This window comes from Heloderma suspectum, chromosome 1 (assembly GCF_057233095.1).
Source record: "Heloderma suspectum isolate Gila_16-S chromosome 1, 16-S_ref, whole genome shotgun sequence".
Lineage (NCBI taxonomy): Eukaryota > Metazoa > Chordata > Lepidosauria > Squamata > Helodermatidae > Heloderma > Heloderma suspectum.
This window is the reverse complement of record NC_139458.1, coordinates 437288552-437309519: the sequence shown is the minus strand read 5'-3', so window position 1 is coordinate 437309519 and position 20968 is coordinate 437288552. Positions and strand designations below refer to the sequence as shown.

Genomic DNA, 20968 nt, shown 5'->3' with positions numbered 1-20968 from the left:
CGATTGTGTTGCCTATTGGTGGTGGATGGATGGCTTCTCCCCTACTCGAGGAGGGGCCATAGCTCAGTGTCATAGAGCACCTGCTTGGCATGCGGAAGGTCCCAGGTTTGATCCCCGGCTTCTCCAGGCAGGGCTAGGAAAGAATCCTGCCTGAAACCCTGGAGAGCCGCTGCCGCCAATCTGTGTCAACAATACTGGCTGGATGGACCCAGGGTCTGGCTCAGTATAAGGCGACTTCCTATGCTCCTATGTACCGCAGTAAAGAACAGCTGCCGGTTGGGGTTGGGGAACGTCAGTTTGCGCTTTGACTGTGTGTTTTTGATCATTTCTGTTTTAAGGCTGACGACCCCCCCCCCCCCATGCCTCTCCTGCCTTCTATCTAGTTAGGATTGCGCCCTTGGGCTGCAATATGCAGGTATTTTCCGTATCTTTTGTGAATGGGGTTCTCCATTCCTGCCATTGGTAGACTATTCTGGAAGCAGGGTTACTTTTCACACTCCCCTCCCTAGGGAATGTGTTGACTGAGATGAATCTTTTGTTTTGGTAGTCTGTGCTGGAACCTGGGTCTGAGAGGAGGCACCGAGAGCTGACTTTTGTCTCTGCAGGAAATCCTTTGGCTTCTCCTAAGCATCTGGTGGGGAACAAGAATCTGTGCTCATGCTGTGAACCTTCGTCTTATGCTCAGCCTGTGTTCCTATGTGTCAATAAACCTTCTATCACAGCAGTGCCACAAGTCTTTCCGATGATCTCCTTGCATGGAAACTGAACCCCAAGTAAGTGACCCCTGAAACCTCTCACCAACTTGGAAGTGGGGTGTATGTAGATAACGTTTGTTTTAATAATTCTTTATGCTGTATTTTAATATTGTATTTGCTTACGAGCTGCCCAGAAAACGTCTGTTGTGGAGTGGATACATACATGCACCTTGAAAACAATGCAGTCATTACTCGAAGCCAACATGGATTTGTCAAGAACAAAACCTGCCAGATGAATCTGATCTCATTTTGTGATCAAGTCACCTCCCTTGTGGACTGTGGGAATGCTGTGGACATAATATACCTCGACTTCAGCAAAGCTTTTGACAAAGTGCCCCATGATATCCTGATGAGCAAACTAGCTCGAAGTGGGCTAGATGGAACAACGATCCGGTGGATCCACAGTTGGCTACAGAATCGGACTCCAAGAGTGCTTCTCAATGGGACCTTCTCAAACTGGGGAGAGGTAACGAGTGGGGTACCCCAGGGCTCAGTCCTGGGCCCAGTGCTCTTCAACATTTTATGAATGACTTGGAGGAGGAGGTGCAGGGAATGCCTCATCTGGAGTACTGTGTCCAGTTCTGGGCACCGCACTCTAAGAAGGATGCAGACAAGCTGGAGAGGGTTCAGAGGAGGGCAACAAAGAGGATCAGGGGACTGGAAACAAAGCCCCATGAAGAGAGACTGAAAGAACTGGGCCTGTTTAGCCTTGAGAAGAGAAGGCTGAGGGGAGATATGACAGCACTCTTCAAGTCCTTGAAAGGTTGTCACAGAGAGGAAGGCCAGGATCTCTTCTCGATCGTCCCAGAGTGCAGGACACAGAATAATGGGCTCAAGTGACAGGAAGCCAGATTCCGGCTGAACATCAGGAAAAGCTTCCTGACTGTGAGAGCAATACGACAATGGAACCAATGACCTGGGGAGGTGGAGGGCTCTCCCACACTGGAGGCCTTCAAGACGAGGCTGGACAGCCATCTGTCAGGGATGCTCTGACTTGGATTCCTGCATTGAGCAGGGGGTTGGACTCGATGGCCTCGTAGGCCCCTTCCTACCCTACCTTTCTATGATTCTATCATTCTATGTAATAAGTACTTCATCATCATCATCATCATCATCATCTGTTGCTGCGAAATTGACAGACGTCAGAGGTTTCATTTGTTCCATTTCTATACCGCCCAGTAGCCAAAGCTCTCTGGGAGGTTCACAAAAATACACACCACAGTACAAGATAATAAAAATACAATATAAAATCTAACATACAGAATTGAAAACAATTTTTAAACAGCTAAAACAGTTACAGTTAAGATACTGGACCTGATAGAAACAACAGACACAAATGCTCCATTATATGCCATCAAATGCCTGGGAGTAGATTGATTCCAAATACTGAATCTTTCACAGATCCAGACAATATTTGGAGAAGAATCACCATCAACATTCACAGTGATGAACTCCAAGATGCTTGGAGCAGTGGTCATTTGCAGCTCTACTTCGGAATTTTCCCAGGGCCATGTGGCTGGCCCGTGGTGGAAACATTACTGGGCCAGATGGACCTTGGCCTGAAATGATCAACAAAGCGTGTCTTCTTGGGGTCTTCTGAGTAAAGACCTTCCCCTCTGCACATGAGGAACTGAGATAGTGCTACACTGGTAAGAATCTCTTTTCTGTTTGGCTAGTTGTACTAAAAGGAAAAGGTGGGCTCTACCTTGGGAGGTGGTGGGCTCTCCCACACTGGAGGCACTCAGGATGGGGCTGGACAGCCATCTGTCAGGGATGCTCTGACCTGGATTCCTGCACTGAGCAGGGGGTTGGACTCGATGGCCTTGTAGGCCTCTTCCAACCCTACTATGCTATGATTCTATGAATTGGTTTAAGGAGACCCCAATGGAAATGGAAGTAGGGAAGCTTTCCATCTAGCAGTGAAAGACTTACCCTTTTAAACTGGTTTATCTATATCCTTTGTTATGACAGGGCTCTATGATGAACTGGTTTTAACTTTTTATTCATAAAGTATGTTTTACAATAGTTTTCATATAATTTTTTTTTTAAAGAAATCTAGCACAAATAATGGAGGTTAGCAAAAATTTTAAAAATCAGAATCTTTCCACATAAAGCGAGCAGGAAACAAAATCTACCTCAGTGACAATGACGTCAGAGTCACACATGTAAATAAAGCACTTTCTGGGCCAATGATGAACAAGGCCCAGCAAAGGGAACATTCTGGGCAAGGAGAGTGAACTGAGCTGAGTGCAGGGCTAAAAACGCTACTTTCAACACCTAAGGTCCTCCCCCGAGTGCCTCCTCCAAGAGAAGCCCGGAAGGTGGCAACGAGGGAGAGGGCCTTCTCAGTGGTGGCACCCCATCTGTGGAACAAGCTCGATGAGATCTGCCTGGCGCCAACATTATTGTCTTTTTGGCGCCAGGTTAAGACCTATCTTTTTTCCCAGGCATTTGGCAGCACATGATGAGTTTTAATCAGTCGTGGATGTGTCTTTAGTAAGTTATGACTGACTGTTCAAAGTTGTTTTTAGTTATATGTTGTTTGTGTATATTGTCTGTGTACTTTTATGTAAATGGCTTTTGAACTTTGTATTTTGTATTTAGTGCTTTAATTTCTGTAAACTGCCCAGAGAGCTTCAGCTATGGGGCAATAAAGGTAAAGGTAAAGGTGTCCCCAACCAGTCGTGTCCGACTCTAGGGTGCGGTGCTCATCCCCGTTTCTAAGCCAAAGAGCCAGCGCTGTCCGAAGACGCTTCCGTGGTCATGTGGCCGGCATGACTGAACACCGAGGTGCACGGAACGCTGTTACCTTTCCCACCTAGGCGGCACCTATTTATCTACTTGCAATTTCTTGCTTTCGAACTGCTAGGTTGGCAGGAGCTGGACCTGAAGACGGGAGCTCACTCCGTCACGCAGCACTCGGGTCTCGAACTGCTGACCTGCCGACCTTCCAGTCTGCAGTTCAGCGTCTTAACCACTAAGCCACCGCGGTCCCTTTCAATGGGGCAATACAAAAATTCAATAATAATAATAATAATAATAATAAATGCAACACCTTCCCCAACCTGGCACCCTCCAGATGTGTTGGAGTGCAACTCCCATCATTCCCAGCCAGCATGGACGTTGGCTGTGCTGACTGAGAATGATGGGAGATGCACTCCAACACATCTGGAGGGTGCCTGGTTGGGGAAGGCTGCTTTAATATATAGGGTGGTAGCCAATGTTGGTTCTACATAGAGTAGACCCATTTAAATGAATGGGACTATATGTGCGGGTGTGTGTCTACTTTTATCATTCTATTATTCCTTCAAAATCTATCGCCACAACTATTTAAGTATATTGTATTCCAGCTTCTTCTGTTCTTCAGACAAGTTTCCAGCCCCACCCCCAAAGGAAAAGATACCCACTTCCTGGTGGCTACCTAAAGGGGAAAGCAGCTAGCCTGGGTCCCAAATTTGGTATTTTTTACCCCAAGCCAGCATTGCAGCTGTTATTCATTAACCCTTCCTGTCCTGGAGAGAAGCTCTCGCAACACAGTGACATCACACCCTTTGTCTTCTCACTCCCAAAGCAGCAGCTCTGACTCAAGTCCCGAGACCCGTCTCTGCCTATTGCTGTGGAAAATCTCGGGGATTCTCAACACCCCTTTTTTCTCTTGGTGCCCTTCTGCGGAAGACGTCTTGTGTCCTGCGAAGTTTTCCTTTGAGCGTCGAAAGAAGCCAAGCACGATGGTAAGGGGGAAATGGTAATGCCTTCATTAGGTAGCTCAAAGATCACAGAAAATGTGCAAGCTTTCAAGATCTCCAGATCTCTTTATCAGATTGGTGGTGGTGGGAATAAGAGAGACAAAAAGGGCTGATTGGATGTTGTAGTCAAGATGTCTGCATAGTCAGAGCTTTAAGACAGCGTGGGGGAGGAGGGAACATAGGATGCTATCTTATACTGAGCCTGGGCCCATGGGTCTATCCAGCCTAGTACTGTTGATCCCAACTGGCACCAATGGCTCTCTGGGGTTTTAGGCTGGAGACTTTCCAGCCCTACCTGGAGAGGCTGCTGGGGATCGAAACCGGGACCTTCTGCTTGCAGAGCAGGGGCTCTGCCACTGACCTACAGCCCCTCCCTGTGTTTGCAGATGTTCAGGTTGGGCTCTGCCAGGCAATGTGATGGTTTCAGCCCCACTAGGACCACGGGATAGAAGAAAGTAGCAATTGTGGACCCTCCATTTTTGAAAGTGTAAAATCCAGGGGTTAACTCAAAACTGTCTCTATCCTGGGCAACCCAGGCACGTTCCTTGGCTGGTGGAAAACAGATCAAGAAGGGCAGGCGAACTCTGTGGGCTCAGGGGGCAGGTATCCTTTCTCTTAACAGAGCTGGAGATACCTTTAGATGCTGTGCTAGGCTAGCACAAGTCTGACGATGGAGGCAGGATCCCATTGTGACTTGAAAGGGCTGCTGAACTGCACGTAATCATTGGGAGGGGAGTGGTGGCTCAGTCACCTTTAGAGAGTGAAGCGGTTCCTTGATATAAATCTTGGAATACGTCTCACCATCAATAAGCATTGTCCGTCATTGTACAGAACATGAACAGTCTCCTCAGACTGTCCCTGTCATATCCAGGCCATTGGCCAAGCTGGATGGGGATGATTTGGGGCTGTAGATCAACACATCTGGAGGGGACCACGTTGGGGAAAGCTGGTATAGACCCACAGCTGGTACACCATATCCTTTGCCTGCAGAACGTCCCACATCCATCCCGTAGCCCATCTAGTCAAAAGGATCTCTTTTAGCAGGGCTGGGAAGAACCTCTGAGGTGGTCTTTTGATGGCCACTGACACTGGGGATTGGGCTACCATGTGGACTGGTGTTCTGCCAGTGTAACATACATACATACATACATATGTTTATCTTGGCCTGGTTTTTTTTGCTGTGGAGAGGTGGCAGCTTAGTTTATTCAATCCATTGGTATGGGATGGGGCTATCGATGGCTCTTAGTCATGGGAACCTCCAGGTTCAGGGTCAGTGTATCTCCCAAAGCCTCATGCTGGAAGCAGACAACAGGGCTGTGTGACTGGATTTTCACTTCACCTGATGTCAACTCAAACGTAGTCCGTTTTCACTGGAGGCAGTTCACATATGTGGCTAAGAATATCAGAGTGCAGAATGCAGACTCATTGGGGCCAGATGGTTAGAATATATTACACCAATTCTGTGCCAATTGCACTGTTTACCGGTGAGTTTCTGGGCCTAATTCAAACACTGGTTTTGGTCTTTAAAGACCTAAATAGTTTGGGGCCAAGTTATTTGTCCCTGGTTTGGGGCCAGGTTGCTACACCCAGATGGACTCGTCCGTGCTTTAAGATCAGCATCAGAGCCCTTACTTGCTGGCCTACCTTTAAGACCAGTTAGATTGGCAGGCACTGGGGACAGGGCCTTCTCAGTAGTGGTCCCTACCTTATGGATCTACTGTTAGCCTCTTCAGTTGTAGTATTCAAAAACTCCCCGTTTTAAAATGGCTCTTAATTAATGTGTTTTATTGGACATGCTGCTTCTTTTATCGAGACAGTTTTATTCCTGCGGCGCTGGAAATGTTTTTTATACTGTCTGCATTTTTTTGTATTCTTTAATCTTAAACCTTTTAATTATAGTGATGATGATGATGATGATGGGTGGAAAGGTGGCTTATAAATATTTAAATAAATAATCAGTCATTGATAAGAGATCATGCCTGAAGTTGGGAAGCTGAAATTGGCAATTGATTCCCAGGAGGCCGCCCCCATCACTGCGATCTCCCCAAATGGGCTTCTTTGCTTGTCTCTTTGGGCATTAGGTACATGGTGAAGGTGGAGTCCGATTCCAGAACTGGGCGAAGACCTATGGCTCCTCTCCAGAACTGTATTTCCAGCCAACCACCGCCGATGAGATCAAAGAGGTAAGCCGAGGAGGTTCCTCTTGGTGTGACCTCTCCAACATTCCGTAGATGCACAGTGTGATGGAAGTAGTGCTCTTGCAGTGAGAAAAATGCAAGCCTCCCTTGAGTCTTCTAGCTGTATCTCCATCGTTTAGAAAGACCAGGAAAGGAATGCAATCAACTCAATCTCAATGGGAGCCAGAGGCAGAAAGGAAGGCACCAGACTGGGTTAATGCACACAAAAGCCAATTTCTCTCTCTCTCTCTCTCTCCCCCCCCCCTCGCACATGCATGAATACAGCCTTCCCCAAACTATTTTTCTCCACGTTGGTTGTGAATGATGGGAGTTGCAGTCCAACACATCTGGAGGGCACAACGTAGGGGAAGGCTGATCTAAAAAAACACCGAAATAGTAACAAATAGCAAAGTGTCTTTGTTTTGGCCAGGGCCTTTCCTGGTGGCCTTTGTGTCTGTGTGTGATTCATTGACAGGCACGTTAGAGAATCAAGTAAAATCAAGTCCATCTAAAGAATCTCTATTCATTCAATCAGCGTAAAAACAAGGGATTCACACATGATGCCTTTGTGAACGGAATATGCAAACACTTGTTTTTAATTTGGGTTTTCCAGTTATGTGCTTTATTCTGATTATTTTGGTGAACGTCTGGCATGCTTGGCAAGGGAGGGGGGGGGAGGATGAGAAATGGAGATTTCTTTCCTAGAAATGATTTAAACAAAAACATAAAAAAAAAAAAATTCCCCAGTCCAACCCAACTCACTACTATCCCATCCCCTGACCCATTGCTAAGATGCTGGCTGACTCCATCCTCTCCAGCAAGAAAGTTCCCACTAAGCTGTGCTGCCCCCTTTTCCTTAGAACAGGAGTGCAGACTTTGAAATGGGAGGGGGCGTATTGGCTCTCCCCGGGCCGTCCGCAGGCCGGATGACAGCAGCGGGCATCTCCTTTCACTTCTGCACCCCTTTCAACATTAAAACCGGAGTTCCCCTCATCCACTCCTGCTGCGTGCGAGAATGAGGCAGACACGGGACTGGAGAAACGCAGCTCACTCCATCATGCCCCGCTGGCCTCTTGTGCTCGTCTGCATTCCTCAGCTTGAAGCAGGGCTGGCCCAAGATTTTTTGTGGCCTGAAGCAGAGCGGCAAACGGCACCGGTGCTGCCTAAGTCAAGGGGCACAGAACCCCATGGCTAAACAAGTTATTTGGGCACCTGAGGCAGAAAAGCCCGTCAGCTCCTCTCCTGCCCCCCGTGGGAGTTCAAGTACCACATTATGTCATTTAGAACTAACCACCTGCTGCCCTTTCACAGCACCCGGGATCAGCTGCCGGAGTGAGCCGCTTCTCTGCCCAGCGGTCGAGCTAGCCTGGGTCCCAGCCTCCCCAGCAACCCGCCCCCCAAAGGAAGCAGGAGGAGGCCGCTGGCAGGCTGGTCAAGCGCTCGTGGGGGGGCTCCTTAGCTGTGCTTCCGCTGAGGCCTCTATTCCTGAATGGTCCGATTTTGTTTCACTTTGCCCTGTGTCTCCTCTTCATTTCCCAATCCTGATCTTGGCCTTGAAATCTCTTCTTTCCTGCTTGCCTGTCCGGTCCATGTTTACCTGGTCATAATCTGCCACAAACCTACCGCCTTTCCCTAGAGCCAGCTATGATGACCGTGCCCTCCTGGCTAGCTCCTGAGGCACGGTCATCATAGCGTGCCTCAGGAGCTATGATGACCATGCTCCTGAGGAAACCACAAAATCGCTTCATTGTCCCCTCAGCAATTCTGTAAGCCACAGCATTAGATCATGACTGTGGGATGAGGAAGTGGAGTAACATGTTGGACTGCAACTCCCATCATTCCTGACCACGGGCCATGCTGGCTGGGGCTGGGGAGAGTTGGAGTCCAAGAAAACCTGAAGAGCAACTTTTTCTCCACCCTTGGCCTAGAACCTTCACAGACAAAGAGGAGGGGTTGGGAGGTTGAAATGTACACAGAAGAGTGCAGAGGTGGACCTTAACTTGGGATGTACGAGAATTTATTTTCAGTTCACAAATCACTTGAAAGTGACTCATTTGCAAGCTGGAACACAAGCATATGATCTTTGGAAATGTTCACAAATTCCTAGACTTGTGTTCGCAAAATGCACAACTTTAAAAATGCAACTTTAAAACATGCACACTTTAAATTGTGCTTTTTAAAAAGTTGTGCGTTTTTTTAAAGTTGGGGATTTTTTAAGTGATGCATTTTTATGCTTTTGTCAGTGCGCACACTTTTGAATGAACTGAAAGAACAGGTTGCAAAGGAGAATGGGGGAAAGCCAAAACAAGCTTTGAAGTAAAGTTTGGCAGATTTCAGTGAGCTCGAGCATCCCTGGTTCTCCGATCCAAACAATCTAGCTCTGCCTTCCCCAACCTGGTGTCTGCCAGATGTGTTGGAAGGCAACTACCATTCCCATGCTGGCTGGGAATAATGGAGGGCACATCTGGAGGGCACCAGGTTGGGGAAGGCAGAACTCGGGGTTACCTCCCTTTCTTAGGGAAGGTTCTGGAGAGGGTCATGGTGGACCAACTGCAGGCACTCTTGGAGGATACTGATTATCTGGACCCATTGCAATCTGGGTTTCAATCTGCTTACGGGACCGAATCAGCCTTGGCCACCCTCACGGATGACCTTTACCGAGAGGGGGACAGGGGGAGTGCAGCCCCGTTAATTCTGCTCGACCTCTCATCAGCTTTTGATACCACTGACCATGGTAACCTCCTGGACTGATTGCGTGGGATGGGTATCAGAGGCACTATGTTGCAGTTTCCAGCCCTACCTGTGGGGCTGATTTCAGAGAGTAGCATTGGTTGACTATTCCTTGGCCCCTTGGCAATTGAGCTAAGGGGTTCCTCAGGGTACCATCTCGTCCCCAATGTTGTTTAATATCTGTATGAAGCTGCTGGGTGCAGTCGTTAGGGGTTTTGGAGCCAAGTGCCATCAGTATGCTGATGACATACAGCTGTATCTCCTGTGACATCTGAATCAGGAGAGGCTGTGCAAGTCCTGGGCCAGTGCCTCAACGCAGCAAAGGGCTGGATGAGGGCCAATAAACTGAAACTGAATCCTGCAAGATGGAAGCCCTGTGAGTAAGTGGTTCCTGGGTCTGGGAGATAGGCTCATGGCCTGTTCTGGATGGGGCTGCACTCCGTATGGAAGTTCAGGTCCATAGATGGGGGGTACTCTTAAGTCCATCACTGTCGCTGGAGGCCCAAGTGGCCATGGTGGCTCAGAGTGCCTTTTACCAGTTTCAGCGGGTTTGCCAAATATGGCCTTTCCTGGACAGGGACAGCTTGGCCACAGTGGTACAGGTGTTAGTCCCCTCAAGGCTGGATTACTACAATGCACTTTACGGGGGGCTGCCCTTATGGCTGCTCTTGAAGCTGGCGCTAGTGCAGAACACAGCAGCTCAGCTGCTGTCAGGAGCTGCCCCTTTTCAGTGTGCAACTCCTTTGCTGAGGGAACTGCACCAGCTGCCTATTTGCTTCCAGGCCAGGTTTACGGTTCTAGTACTAGTGTACAAAGCTCTAAAGCTCTAAACTAGTGTACAAAGCTCAGGTATCCTGGTAAACAACCAGGATACCTGAGAAAGCGCCTTCTCTCTTCCCAGCCTGCCTGGTCACTGAGGTCATCAGGGGGCGTGCTCTGGGTGGTTCCACATGGACCTATGGCCTGACTGGAGTCCACCAGGAGAAGAGCCTTCAGTGTGGTGGCCCCCTTTCTTTGGAACTCCCTGCCCCTGGAGGTCAGGCAGGCACCAACACTGTGCTGCTTCCAGCACCGCCTGAAAACAGCACTGTTCCAGGAGGCATTCCTTAACTGACCAGCCATGGTTTTATTGGTATTCTGTTTTTAAAAGAACAATTTTAAAATGGTGTTTTAATTCTTTTTGTTTTTTTATTATTTTAGCTTTTATGTTCAGTGCTCCAGAAACTTTTTTACATGTGGAGCAGTATGCAAATGTTGATAAAAAAATAAATGAATGAATGCATGAATAAATGTGTGTGGTTGATCTTTCTGCAGATCTTGGATCTGGCTAGGCAGAAAAGTAAGAAGGTCAAGGTGGTTGGCGGTGGACACTCCCCTTCAGATATTGCTTGCACGGATGACTTCATGATCCAGATGGGGAAGATGAACAAGATCCTGAAGGTAAAGGGGCTGGGGTGGTGGTGAATGTGAGAACTGCCATGTTTCTGGGCCAGTCCTTTCACCCACCTAACTTGGACTCCTTCATCTGGGAAGTCTGAGCCTAAGCAGGGCATGATGGCATCCAAGATCCATCCCTGGTTGTTAATCCCCAACATCCCATAATTAGAGGTATATGGGCATGGAGCTCCTTTCAAACATATGGTTTAAGATGTGTTATTCATTTATCAATGCCATTTCTATACTGCCCAAAAGCTGAAGCTCTCCGGAATCTTGTGACAGCCTAGCAAATGGGGCCTGCAACAAAATCTTGACGTGTGAAGTGCTTCTCATTCAGTCATGCCTTCTGCAAGGAGACTCCATTCCACTTCCCCTCTCACCCACAACAGTCACCCAGCATCCCATAGCCACTGAGCGTGCTCAGTGCTCATGGGGCTGTTTCGGGGTTCCCTCCCCAAGCATAGGTAGTTTTCCCCCAAAAATTTTTTGCATCCTTCTGAAACCTTGGGGTGGCCCAAGCCTGCTGACGCCTCCTCCCTCTAGCGCGTGGGTGATGCTGGTTTGGCTACATAAGGACCAGCACATGAAAAATTGGGATCGGTGGGTGGGATTGATGGGAATTGTAGTCCAACACATCTAGAAGTCACCAGGTTGGGGGAAGGGTGGTAAATATGATACCAACTGGTGGGGAAATAAACTAAGCAAGTAAGATTTGCCTAGAAAAGCAGGATGCCATATTTGAAAAAGGAACATAAAATGGCATTCTATGAAGTATTCTGACTTATGCAATAGATGTTATGTGCTGTGGTCCAGTCTCATAAGAGTTACAAAGAATGGATAGGCTAACCTGGACCCCTACAGTCATTTACTGTGTTTGAGGCTTTGTCCCTAGGACTCTCTGGGCCATGTAGATGACTCCTTCCCGGCTGGACACCCTGATCTGAATAATGACCAATCTCATCTCTTGCAGGTGGACAAAGAGAAGAAGCAGGTGACTGTAGAATCCGGGATCTTACTCTCCGATCTGAATGTGGAGTTGAGCAAACATGGCTTGGCTTTGCCCATGTAAGTAGGATCTACGTTTCTGTGTCCGTGTTGAGATGGTGTTGCGACCGGTGTCGGCTCTTGGGCCTGGTCTATACATGCAGTAGAACGAAGTGGCAGAATTTGGAGTTAGTCGAATGGGTGGTACCACTTCAGACTTCAGAGGAGGATGCTCCTGCAGTCCCACCTTTAAACACACAAAGCCAACACTGTCATGTATGGTTTGGCCCTGAGAATCAAGGCACAAATAAGCTTCCTTGTGAGCAGGCAGACCAGTTTGCTTTCTCAGTGGTGAATACTGGATTTGGCACAGCAGCTCTGATACAGCCTCCTCTGAACAGCCTCTGTATTGTCTACAAAGGCCCAGGCAGGATCCTTCACCCCTTTTGCCCTCCCTTTAGCAGAGACAGCATCAAAAAGGCTCGGTGGCAAATGAGTTTGTTTAGAAGTGACCTGCCGAAGGAAACGGGCTCCTGGTATCATATGCAAATTCACTCGAATGCCCTGACATCAGAGCAAAAGGAGCTCTTTAATCACAGAAGGACTTAATAAGACTGGGTCTCTTTTTTTGTTTGGTCTGAGGTTATCCTGGAGTAACTGCACTCTTTCAGGCCTGTTTTTCAACTGGATTGGGATGAAATAGGGGAAGGGAACATGCCATGATTTTGCAGGAGGTAAAGAAGAATCTATGGTGGGGGGAGAGTTGTACCTGCTAATTTTGTGCACACGGGGATATTTTAGCTACACGATTCTATAAACACACACAATGCCTGGCTGCACTGCACCCAATATAAAGCAGAGTCAAAGGGATCTTCTGGTTATCAGCCATGTGGATCCAAAGTTCTTTTATTTTCTTTTAAATAGTTTAATGAGCTTCCGTCGTGCATTAAAAACGTGGTTGTTCAGGCAGGCATTTGGGGTGGGTTAGGGTATTTTAGAAAATGTTTTTATTGTAGAATTTTATTGTTTTAAACTGTTTTATTGTATGTTGTACATCGCCCAGAGTGGCTGGGTGACCAGCCAGATGGGCGATTAATAAATTTAATAATAAATAAATAAATAAATAAATAAATTTACTAATGCCTCTTTAGAAGAACACACACAAGCACACACACAGAACAGCATCACCCAGTTTAAAAGAACTCCACATTGTAAAATGACGCATATAGAGGCTGCGATATAAAATAACCATTATAACTACATGCATTCCTATACATGCACTACATTGGCACTGATCACTTCATCGCAAACTGATAAACAAAACAATACAAAGAAACTACAGAGTAGACTGATTACATTAGTATAAGGAATCAGTCTACTCTGTAGTTTCTTTGTATTGTTTTGTTTATCAGTTTGCGATGAAGTGATCAGTGCCAATGCAGTGCATGTATAGGAATGCATGTAGTTATAATGGTGAGTATACAGTATAATATCTACAGTGAGTAGAGATGTACACCATCTTCAAATTTATCATTCCAGAAACTAATAAAAATGGACCACTTCCTTATCAGTTGATTTTCATACATTTGATTTTCACGAGCCCGAACAGAGAATGCAAGTTCACGCATTATAGCTGTATCCCAAGTCCTATAGAACCTATCTGAGAAAGGTGGCACTGCTTTCTTTTTCCAATACTTAGCAATGGACATTTTAGCTGCTGTTAAGAAATGTGTGATCATCTCAACATCAGCTATGCAATGCACCGTTCCAAATAATTTAATAATACTCTTAGGGAGCAATCCTATGCATGTTTAGACAAAGGCCTACAACTCCCAGCATTCCCCAGCCAGCATGGCTGTCTGGGGAATGCTGGGTGTTGTGGGACTTCTGTCTGTCCAAATACACATACAGCTGTGCCTTTAATGGTTCCTTTGGAATATTACAGCCCATAATCTGTTCATTCCAAAGTTCCTTCTTGTTACAATGCACTCCCTCTGTGGTGTGATGTGCTGTGACATGCACTCAGCATTCATTTTGGCGTGTTCTGGATCCAGAGCAGGTGGCAATTAATTACCTTTTGTTCCGAATGTCACATGCGTTAATAGCATGGCCTCAGCAGCTACCTTTGGGAATTATGGCGGTTACAACTCCCCCTCCGCGTGCCTTGTTCACTGTCCCTTTTGGGTCCAGTCTAGGAGCTGTTTCGGATGTGGCAGCGGCTGGAGTCATTGGCACAGGCACACACAACACAGGCATCGGGCATGGCATAATGGCTACTCAGGTAAGACCCCGACGGGCCCCCTCCTTACTCCAGGACTCATTCGTCATGCCCCAAGGCTGTGGCAGGCTCTGCAGAACATGAGCAAAGGCCTTCAGTGCTTCACTAGGCTGACGGCATCACCCCCAGATGCACTGCCTCCGCTGGGGACGCCTCGGCTCTCAGGGGGCACAACTGTGATGCATTCGCCCAGTGGCGTTCCTGTGCCCATATGCCAATGTGCCACACAGCAAGCCTCCAGACTGGGACCAGAACCTACCGAAAACCAGTTTTGCTTTCTAATCCGGAAAGAGCTCCTCCCCAACAGACATAAGCTGTGTAGTGGTGCATTTTGAAGTGCAGGCCCCCATCCTGACCGTCTCCATACCCCGCCCCCAGGAGACTCCCGAAATGCAGGCAGCTGTGTGGATCCACATCGAGGAACCAGCTCTAGCAGTTTTCATCTCCATCAGGAACAGATCTTCTGTAAACCTAAAAGGTCTTAATTGCCATTTCAAGACCAAGCACTGCAAAATACTTTACATTATAATAAGGAGCAGTAAGCATATTGTTGCTGGGAAAATTCATTTCCCCCCAGCTACTGTGAGGATTGCAGCTGGGCTCAGTGGGAGCAGGGAATTCTGAGTGGGGTGGCAGATGATGTCGGCGTCCCTGCTAGGGTTGCTGGAGAACTCCGCGATGGGACTGAATGACGCCGGAGACCGGAGAATCCGACCTGCAGAATCGCCCTGCCAGCACGGCTTGCAGATTTGGGCATAACTTTTTCTCTGTAAATATGGCAAGATATGCAAATTGTGACTGCAATTTGTATATATTGAGCAAACTGTGGGCGTAATTAGTATATTTTACACAGTTTGCAGCCGTAAAGTGCTTTGTTATGTGTAAATTGCAGCCACAGTGTGAATATCTTGCCATTTTTACAGAGAAAAAATAATGCCGAAATCCACAAGCTGGGCCAGGGGCTCTGGGGAAATCCGTCGAGCCCCAAGAGGGCCAAATTCCCTGCAGTGGACATCCCCCGGACCAGGGATTGGCGAATGTGCACATCCCTAGACCCTGCTAATCAGAAGAGCCGGAGCTGCTGCGTCCCCGTGAGCCCGGGCCCCACCGCCCCACTGACTGACCCCCACCCACCCCATGTACAAATCCAGCCAAAATACTGTTTGGGAAGAGACTTGGAGGCACTCCTAATAGTAACAAGCAGCTTAAGGCAGGGATTTAAAACTGCACATCTCACACTTCACTGTTCTAGGAGCAGCATTTCACAGTGATTCTTTTTGCCAGTGTAGGAAAACAGATTTGTCACTTGAGCAGATATATCTCTTTTCTTAAAAAAAAAATTGGGGGGTGAGTCCTATAAGACCAGTGATGTGGCATGAGGAAAGTAAGTAGCCCAGATGGTAATTTGACAGGTAGTGGGATCATTAGAAGGCTTTCCTAGATTCAGGGTGACTGGAAAATGCAGTAAAGGTGTTTTCCAAATCATTTGTCTTGTTCCAAGTGCTCGTGGGGAATATTTGCTCAAAATATGCAGAAGGAACTGTCATATGTCATGGCACTAGGCAGATTTCGCTAGAAATCAAGAAAAGTGAGCTGATCAGGTACAAAACAATTGCGGACTCAGCTGAAGGCATCTCGGCATCCATAGCTTGCACTGGAAAACAGGGTGAGGATGGGAAGTCAGTGAAGTGCTGCAACCAGTGGTGTAGCGGAGGCCGGGCTCGCAGGGACGCAGCCCCGGCACTTTCTCTTGAGCAGGGGCTCTGACGTCATCTGCCACCCCCCTCAGAATGCCCTGCTCCCTCTGAGCTTAGCTGCGATCCTCACCGTAGCTGCAGGGGGAATGAATTTTCCAAGCAACAATATATTGTTCCATGTTGGAATGCAAAGTATTTGGGGTGACTCGGTCTGGAATGGGCAATTAAGACCTCTTCGCTTTACCAAAGATGGGCTCCTGCCTCCTGGTGGAGATGAAAACTCCTAGAACTGGTTTGTTGATACAGATGACACTGCCTGAAATTTTTGGACTGCCCTGGGAGACTGTCACAGTGAGCTCCTGCATTTCCAAATTTATCACTAGTCCACGGGTCTTCACGACATACTTCGGTCTCAATCCCACGCAGCAAGGAGTCTTCCACTACTACTACTCTTCTCTTCTTGTTGTTGTAGGCCTGGGTTTCATCGCCTCTGTTTGACTGACCTTCAGCCTCTTGCTCACTCTCATGTAGGTTCCCCTGTGATTCTTCCTCTGCAGGCTGTCCTCCAGGCTCATCCTCAAGTACCTGGAAACGGTTCCCTAGTTCCACTGCTTCCACTGGTGCAGAGTGACGTCTTGTTCTTCTGCTCCTAACTCTCACCCTTTTCCAAGGAGTATCCTCCACTTCATTTTTCCTCACCTCAGCATTTCCCTCTTCTGCCTCAGCTTGCTGTTGCTCTTCAAGCTTCTGGTCTTCCCTTTGCTGCTGTAGTTCCCGCATTCTGTCCAAGAACTCTTCGTGTTCTCTTATAGGGGTGTACGGATCCCCTTACCTCGCATCCGCAGGGGTGTCCGCTGGCGGGGGAGGCGATCTGTTCCTCCCCCCCCCCCCCCGGAATCCAAGCTGGCCAGCTCCGTTCTGGCTCCTACAGTGCTCTCCTAATGCAAATGGCATCAGCTACACCATTTGTGTCCCCGTTTCTTCTCGCGATAGGCTACGCGTCTCTATTTACATAGTTACTTATATTGCATGAAAAACCAAGGACGCAAATGGCGTCCACTACGCCATTTGTGTCTCTGATTTTTCACGCGATAGGCTGTGTAAGTATCTACGTAAATAGAGACGCGTAGCCCATCATGAGGAAAAACGGGGACGCAAACAGCGTAGCGGACACCATTTGCATCCGATCACTTACTTCCGGATTCTGCACAGACAGCGGAACGGAACCAGCCGGGGGTGGATATTCGGTCTGGAGAGGCACAGGTAAGTGCATTCGTTCTGCTGTGGACTTTGGGGGGCTGAATTCACTGGAATTTGGCCTCATTGGATTCCGCAGCAGATTCCGCGGACATCCCTATTCTCTTATTCCCCGGAGGGTCGACAGTCACCTCTCCAGTCCACTTACTTTTTCTTCCAGCAGCGTGACCAACTTGCACTTGTTGCAGGTGTCGGCCATGTTGTTCTCAGGCAAGAAAACAAACATGGCACCCACCTTGCAGGTCGCCACCACTGGAGAGTCTTGTCCTTTCATTGCCTCTTTTCCCTTTTTGTGACTTCAGCTCCCATCAGCCCCAGCCAGCCTGCCCAATAGTCAGGGATGCTGGGAGTTCTGGTCTCAAATATTTGGAGGGCACCAGGTTGGGGAAGGGTGTTCTAGAGGGAAAGCAGCCATGCTGGTCTGTTGCAGCAAAGACAACAAAGCCTTGGGGACACTGAAGTTGGACACATTTGTTATGGCGTTTGCTTTTGTGGACTGGCATCTGCTCCCTCAGAGGGCCCTGGAGAATGGCAGTGCTAGCCACTTGGCATTCCCAAAATTAATAAGGCCTCCTCAAACGCAAAGATGGGGACAGATCCCATGTGTACTAATACATTATCACAGCCTCCCAGATACGTTGGGACTACAGCTCTCCTCATCTCCAGCCCGCTCAGCTGTTGGAGCGGACCAGGGTGAGGTGGCTCACCTGATTTGCGAATCTATTTATTTTATTCATTTGTTACATTTACATCCCGCCTTTTGGCCAAAGATGGCAACTAGTCAAGGTGGCCAGCAATTCTAAAATGCAGATTAAAGCAAAATCTTAATCAAAACACACTGTGAAATTAATACACCATTAAGTGTCACTGACACTTTGCCATGAATCATGTCTACCTCGATTCATAGGAGTGTGGTTTTTGTATGTGGGCGCTGGGGGCTTCATGCTTAGGTGGAACACAGAGTTCCCCCACCAACCCCTCTGCCCCATAATTTATGATGTCATTAATATCATCTCGAGGCTGCTTGAAAAATGGATCACTCTTCCCAGCTTGGATAGTGGCTGTGGAATGGATTATCCAGCTTTCAGGGTGATTGATCAATTCCCCCCATGGAAATTGGTGGATTATAAGAAATGACAACGGGAGGCAGTAAAAAAGAGAGCAAGAGCGCAAGGAGGCTAATAAAAGGGGGCAGGTGATCGATAGAGAGATAAAAGAGACAGCAGTGCTGCCTTTCGGGAATCATCTTTACTTAAAATTCATGAGCTGCCGTCAAAAACAAATCCATAAAATAACAAAAGGAGAAAATCCTAGGAAGCGGGGGATGAAAATGGAAGGAGCAGGCTGGCCGGCAATCTGCAGTTGCCAACTGGAGGGCCACAATTCTTGCTTAGGCATTAGAAAGAAGAGGGCAAATCCATCCCGGTGCCTTTCCCCTCTGTTTGGATTGGCCCATGACGCTGCCCACTGGTCCATCTAGCCAGTATATGGACTGGCAGTGGCTGTGCTGGGTCTCAGGCAAAGAGAGGCTTTGTCCAGCCCTGCTAGCTCTGATCCTTTGAACTGGAGATGGCAGAGATCAGGAGTGAGCCCTGAAAAATCCAGCTTGGCAGAGCAAAAGGGTGGCAAATCATAGAATCATAGAATAGTAGGTTGGAAGGGACCTATAAGACCACCAAGTCCAATCCCCTTCTCAGTGCAGGAATCTAAGTCAGAGCATCCCTGACAAGTGGCTGTCCAGCCTTGTCTTGAACACCTCCAGCATGGGAGAGCCCACCACCTCCCTGGGTCATTGGTTCCATTGCTGTATTGCACTAACAGTCAGGAAGTTTTTCCTGATGTTCAGCCGGAATCTGGCTTCCTGTCATTTGAGCCCATTCTTCCGTGTCCTGCACTCTGGGATGATGGAGAAGAGATCCTAGCCTTCCTCTCTGTGACAACCTTTCAAGGACTTGAAGAGTGCTATCCCATCTCCCCTCAGTCTCCTCTCCTCTCCTCTCCTCTCCTCTCCTCTCCTCTCCTCTCCTCTCCTCTCCTCTCCTCTCCTCTCCTCTCCTCTCCTCCCCTCCCCTCCCCTCCCCTCCCCTCCCCTCCCCTCCCCTCCCCTCCCCTCCCCTCCCCTCCCCTTCCCTTCCCTTCCCTTCCCTTCCCTTCCCTTCCCTTCCCTTCCCTTCCCTTCCCTTCCCTTCTCTTCTCTTCTCTTCTCTTCTCTTCTCTTCTCTTCTCTTCTCCAGGCCCAGTTCTTTCAGTCTCTCCTCATAGGTTAATGATCATCTTCGTTGCCCTCTTCTGAACCTTTCCAGTTTGTCTGCATCCTTCTCATTGTTCCCTTAATAATGTCAATTTAACAATGATTTAACCCAGGGTGTTGAACATCTTTTAGCCTGTTTCGGAGAAGCTCTCGGGGGCTGCATTCCAGTGGTGGGCAGGACCAAAGGCAAAAGGGATGGGGCCAGGAATACCAGCCTGTTCTAGCTTCAAGCTCTTGTGTCCTGTAACTAAGGCTTAGGAGAGGCATTTCAACATTTTAGAATGGGGAAAAAACTGCCCCAAAGCCAGGAAACTACCAGATGACTGGTGGTTGGGGGAAAGGGGACGGATGTGCCTGAGGAATTTGGCTTTGGCCCTTGAGCTCCTGGTTCTGCTATATCAGACCTTAATAAATGAAACCTGTGGAAGTGGGAAATTTGCACAGGAGAGAGGGGGGAGAGAGCCAGCTACCCCTCAGAGTCATTCCTGCCAGGGATTGGTCCTGGGGCATTCTGGGATGTCCTCTACCACAGTGTTATCCACCCCCACCGCCATGCAATATAAGATCTGCAAATAATGACCAGACAAAACTGCCTATCGCCAAACCCGACCACTGATCCATCTGGCCCAGTATTGTCAGACTGGCGGTGGCTCTCCAGGGTCTTGGTCAGAGAGAGAGGAAGAGCCCTGCTGGTCAAGATCCCTTTTAAGTGGAGATGCCAGAAACTGAACTGGGGATCTTCAGTGTGAAAAGATACGCTCCTCCACAGAGCTATGGCCTCTCCCAAACAGGCCTGTATGTAAAGCCCGTTTGCCCATATGGCCGTGCAACTGTGTTCCTCATGTACACGTTCACACTTGCCTGAGTTTGCATGGAGGAGATTGCTGCGTGCGATACGCCTCCAGAACCCGAGTACATGTGCTTGGGACCCACCCCGTCCCTTTCAGTGATGGGTGCAAACCTCCATACACAGAGGAATGAGTAAGCGGATCAGCATCCTCCACTGAAATGCAGGGGGCTGCCTCTCTAACCGGAAGTGCTGTGTATAGCCATTTGCCCGCTTGCACTTGCATCAGTTGAGTGAACGTGCGCACAAACGCTGGTCGTTGCAAGGCCTTTGGCTGCCTTCCAGCAAGTGTCCCAGGGAATGGATGCCACCCTTATCTTGTGGTTTGGTGCCCCGCCTCTCTCACCTAACGTAATTGTGCACCGAACTGTCTCCCTCCCCCCACCCCGCCCGGGATTCAAAGAGATTTGCAGTCACCAGTGTCTCATATCCACTTCTAATGGTTCCCATTTTTCTGGGCTTTAGTCTGTATTTGCTAAGATTAATATTTCACGGGCAAGATTCTGTACTTCCTAGATGATCCGTAGTAACTGAGACATTTTCTTTAGTGGAGGATCATAGTGCCGTTATGTAAACATCTAGGGTGTGATAACAGGTGAGCTGCTAGCATGCACCTTTGCAATGCATCTCAGAAAGGATGTGATGGAACCAATACAGACAAGGGCACCTGGAGTGAATTCTGCAGGGGCTTTGCAGAACCTGCCAGATGAGGAAAATCCTCGACTGATCAGAGCTTTTTCAGTTGAGGTGAAGAAAAGGTTGCTGAAGGCTGAATTCATATCTGGACTTGGAATCAGTAGAATGGGCTT

At 48.2% G+C, this 20968-nt stretch overlaps 1 protein-coding gene across 2 annotated transcripts in view; it reads left to right on the top strand.

Annotated features, from left to right (window-relative positions):
- Positions 1-605: 605 nt before the first annotated feature.
- Positions 606-20968, top strand: part of LOC146360368 (L-gulonolactone oxidase-like) — a 68906-nt gene continuing 48543 nt past the window's right edge. The window contains exons 1-7 of one of the 2 annotated variants that reach the window (XM_084833161.1): positions 606-773; positions 2157-2404; positions 4327-4486; positions 6583-6684; positions 10723-10848; positions 11816-11910; positions 14020-14110. In XM_084833161.1, coding sequence (XP_084689287.1) covers positions 4484-4486; positions 6583-6684; positions 10723-10848; positions 11816-11910; positions 14020-14110 — 417 coding nt within the window. In that variant the 5' untranslated portion in view covers positions 606-773; positions 2157-2404; positions 4327-4483. Of the gene's footprint in view, positions 774-1850; positions 2405-4326; positions 4487-6582; positions 6685-10722; positions 10849-11815; positions 11911-14019; positions 14111-20968 lie in introns of those variants that run through there. The other variant, XM_084833152.1, reaches the window with a different exon arrangement.